At 32.2% G+C, this 3,682-nt stretch overlaps 1 protein-coding gene across 1 annotated transcript; it reads right to left on the bottom strand.

Moving 5' to 3' along the window:
• Positions 1–2,306: 2,306 nt before the first annotated feature.
• On the bottom strand, positions 2,307–2,807 carry LOC131859181 (glycine-rich cell wall structural protein 1.0-like). Its single transcript, XM_059212745.1, has one exon. It carries the CDS (start codon positions 2,805–2,807, stop codon positions 2,307–2,309), a length of 501 nt encoding a protein of 166 aa, XP_059068728.1.
• Positions 2,808–3,682: the final 875 nt, after the last annotated feature.

Raw genomic sequence — 3,682 nt, 5'->3', positions numbered from 1 at the left:
TGGAGAATTAGTATAACCCAATGATATCACTGGAAACTTATTATGACCTGAGTTATGAATCCTAAATGATGTCTTAGGAGGATCTTCTTCCTTCATCCAAACATGTTGATAAATTGATTTAAGGCATTTTTTTATTAAAAATATAGCTTCATTTAATTCATCTAGAAAATTACTAATGCTTGGAATGGGAAATTTATTGTTGGTGGTGTACATGTTTAGAACTATATAGTCCAGAATTGATGGTGAAAAGAATCCCATGTAGCTTACCATATTTTACACAATAACATCACTTTATATCATTAAAGAGAATCAAAGTTTAACAATAGCTGATGCACATCATATATAAATCTTAGGAGTTTTGCGTTAGGATTGAGGTGCCATCTACCTTGTAAATTCTATTACATGGTTCCAACATCCTTCGAAAGTGTCCTAAAGCACTTAGGATGTATAGAGAAAATATTTTGTAATATTTATTTGCCAACATTATTTGTAATGCATTCATAAAGGGGGATGGGTTACACTAGCAAGGATAATAGTGGGTTGTAAACACAAATAATTAATATTGATTTCAACACTTATGGATGTCTAGAATAAGATATTTAATGACCTAACAAAATTAAAAAAAGTGACCTATGGGCTTCTCCAAGTGGGGGTATGGAAGAGGCAACATGTGTCTCTTAGTTTTTAGTTATTTATTACATTTAATGTAATGTTTCTCTTGCAAGTATAGGTGTCCATGTTGGAGGAAAAGTATTGGAAGTTGAATCAATGTCTTTTCAAGTTCTGTGGAGGCAATCCAAGGGTTGTGGACATGTGTAATGAAGACTCTTCTTTGGAAAAATTTATTGGTTGTTTTGGAGCTCTTACCATTCTATAAATTCAACCTTTGGGTGTAGATTTTATGAGCAATAGTTGAATGTAGTATTTAACTCATGACTATAGGACATAGCAAGCCTCTTGCAATTCAAGTGAGAGAGAAATCATGTATTTGTGTTGATTGCATTGAGAGTTACACAAATATTGTACAATGCGATAACGTTAGAGATGGATGTGTTTCACAGTGAGAAATAAAACAATTAGTCGCAATGCAACCTTATAACGATATTGACATTATAGATATTCATGATCATCTATATTCAGTTGATTATGAATGTGTTTATGATTTAGTAGTTACAGGTACGTGTATTTTATCTAAATGCAAAATTTAACTCCATTAAGTTTGTAAATCAAAATTTACTTTTGTACTATAAGTGATTGTAACTTGTGGTCTACAAGTGATGTTTTTGTTATGGTTGCTAGTCTTGACAATACACAAGGTGTAGATTATTATCTACAAAGATGCATGCAACCAAAATGCAAATTGCTACAAACAATGGAAGATGGTGAAGGGCAAGAATATCCCACTAGATCATTCCTTGTTGAAGGCACCTATTATCAACTAACATAGATAGATAAAAATAGAAACTTTGCCAAAAAGAGGTCATGGCCAACAAAAGTGGAGGTTTCTTATTGAAGATCATGAAAGGATCTTAGGGAGAAAAAAATATAGAGAAGATCCAAATTATATGTACCAAGATATTTAAGTTATTTGAAAGTAAGTTTGAACTCATAGTTTAAAGGACCATATATTTACATATTTATTCTTTGAATGATTACATTTAGAAACTAATGAACATGATACATTATTCCCTTGTGAGTATGTTCTTACATATCAAGTATGTTGTGGATATTTACATGCATGTGGTGTATAATTTGACATATCAAGAATAGTTTTAGTAATAAGAATATTAAAAATAATATAATAGCTTAAATCCATAGAGCCTTGATCATTTTTTCGTTCAACCAAAACATGAAACATCATTTTACACTCTACCAATCATTAAAGTTAGTCCTTATGCTTAGCTAAGGTAATAATACACTACCAAGTACCAAGTGTATTTTCTTAGGGGATGACACTAGAAATATCCAACTATGGTGATTCAAGTAAGGAGTAACAATAATTCCTCTAGTAAATTAAGTCATAATTTTTATGGTGGTGATGTGTGTCATCAAAGATGGACATGAGACCCACCTACATAATGATCTCATTCATGTTATTAGAGACATGAAGGAAATAAAGACTATCTTCACCATGTACTTATTAACTCACACAATGTGACATAAATGATGAATACAAAATGTAAAGAGATGATAATTTCACCTTTATAATATAATTATAAAATAACTGTAAAATAACTTCTAACTAAAAACATGCTTTTAATAACAACTAGGTTGGAGTCCTTTCCCTACTTATAAAAAAAGTTCCCTTAGTTAGGCTTAGTTCCCTTAGGATTGGCACCTCCAGAACCTTCACCAGAACCTTTACCAGAACCTACTAGTGCATTGGCACCTCCATAACCTATTGGAGGATTGGCACCTCCAGAACCTTCACCAAAACCTTTACCAGAACCTACTAGTGCATTGGCACCTCCATAACCTACTGGAGGATTGGCACCTCCAGAACCTTCACCAAAACCTTTACCAGAACCTACTAGTGCATTGGCACCTCCATAACCTACTGGAGGATTGGCACCTCCAGAACCTTTACCAGAACCTACTAGTGCATTGGCACCTCCAGAACCTTCACCAGAACCTTTAGTAGAACCTACTAGTGCATTGGCACCTCCATAACCTTTAAGAGAACCTTCACCAGAACCTACTACTGCATTGGCACCTCCATAACCTTTACAAGAACCTTCACCAGAACCTTCACCAGAACCTTTACCAGAGTCGCTAGAACCTCCAATATAAACATTAAGTCCTGACATCGTTTCCTCTCAATGGATAAACTGGTTACAAGCTTCGACATTAAAGGTGCAACCTATATAAGCATTCCAATAAACAATAGTCTATGTGAAGTCTAAACGAGGATTTAATTCTTCACCAAATGAGCACTCATTATTGTTAAACATCTGCATCGAATTTAAAATAGCATTTCCTCACCGAATTCATTTAACTTCCACCACCTTTGCCTTCACCACGATGTCCTCGTTTGTTAAACTCTATACTGCATCTAATTTACATTCGTGGATACCTTGATTGTATTTATCTAAAATACAATATTAATTTTGATAAATCATCTTATATCCTTATTTAGAATTTATAGATGCTTATTTCTTTATATCTTGTAGGTATATGTATTTAAGATCTTTATGTTGGTAGTTTGCATAGTTGTAACATTTATGATATTAATTTAGTGATCAATATTATTTAAATAAATAAATTATTTTTTCTTGACAATAATAGAATAATAATTTAAATTTTTCTTTTAATTAACTTGTTTGTTTTAAACTAATACTTTCCTTGTCAACAAAATGAAATATACTTTATTTATTCAAATACCTAATATTTATGATATTAATTGAATGAAAGAGCTTATAGTTTATAAGGGATCCACTTATGTGATGCAAAATGATGGAATAATGTAATAAAATAGGCATACTTTGGGGAGGAGATAACCATTGCTATAAGGATGCTCCTACCTTTAAATTTTGGAAGGAATGTGATGAAATCCATAGAGAATTATTCTCGTCATTGGCTTGGAATAATGAAGGACTCCAAAAAATGAAGTGTCTTGAGTATCTTCCATTATTTTATTTTATTTTAACATATCAAACATTTTAGATAGTGTATTAGCCATAGT

This window comes from Cryptomeria japonica, chromosome 10 (genome assembly GCF_030272615.1).
Source record: "Cryptomeria japonica chromosome 10, Sugi_1.0, whole genome shotgun sequence".
Lineage (NCBI taxonomy): Eukaryota > Viridiplantae > Streptophyta > Pinopsida > Cupressales > Cupressaceae > Cryptomeria > Cryptomeria japonica.
Note: the sequence above shows the minus strand (reverse complement) of the source record. Positions and strands in the feature narration are given on the sequence as shown.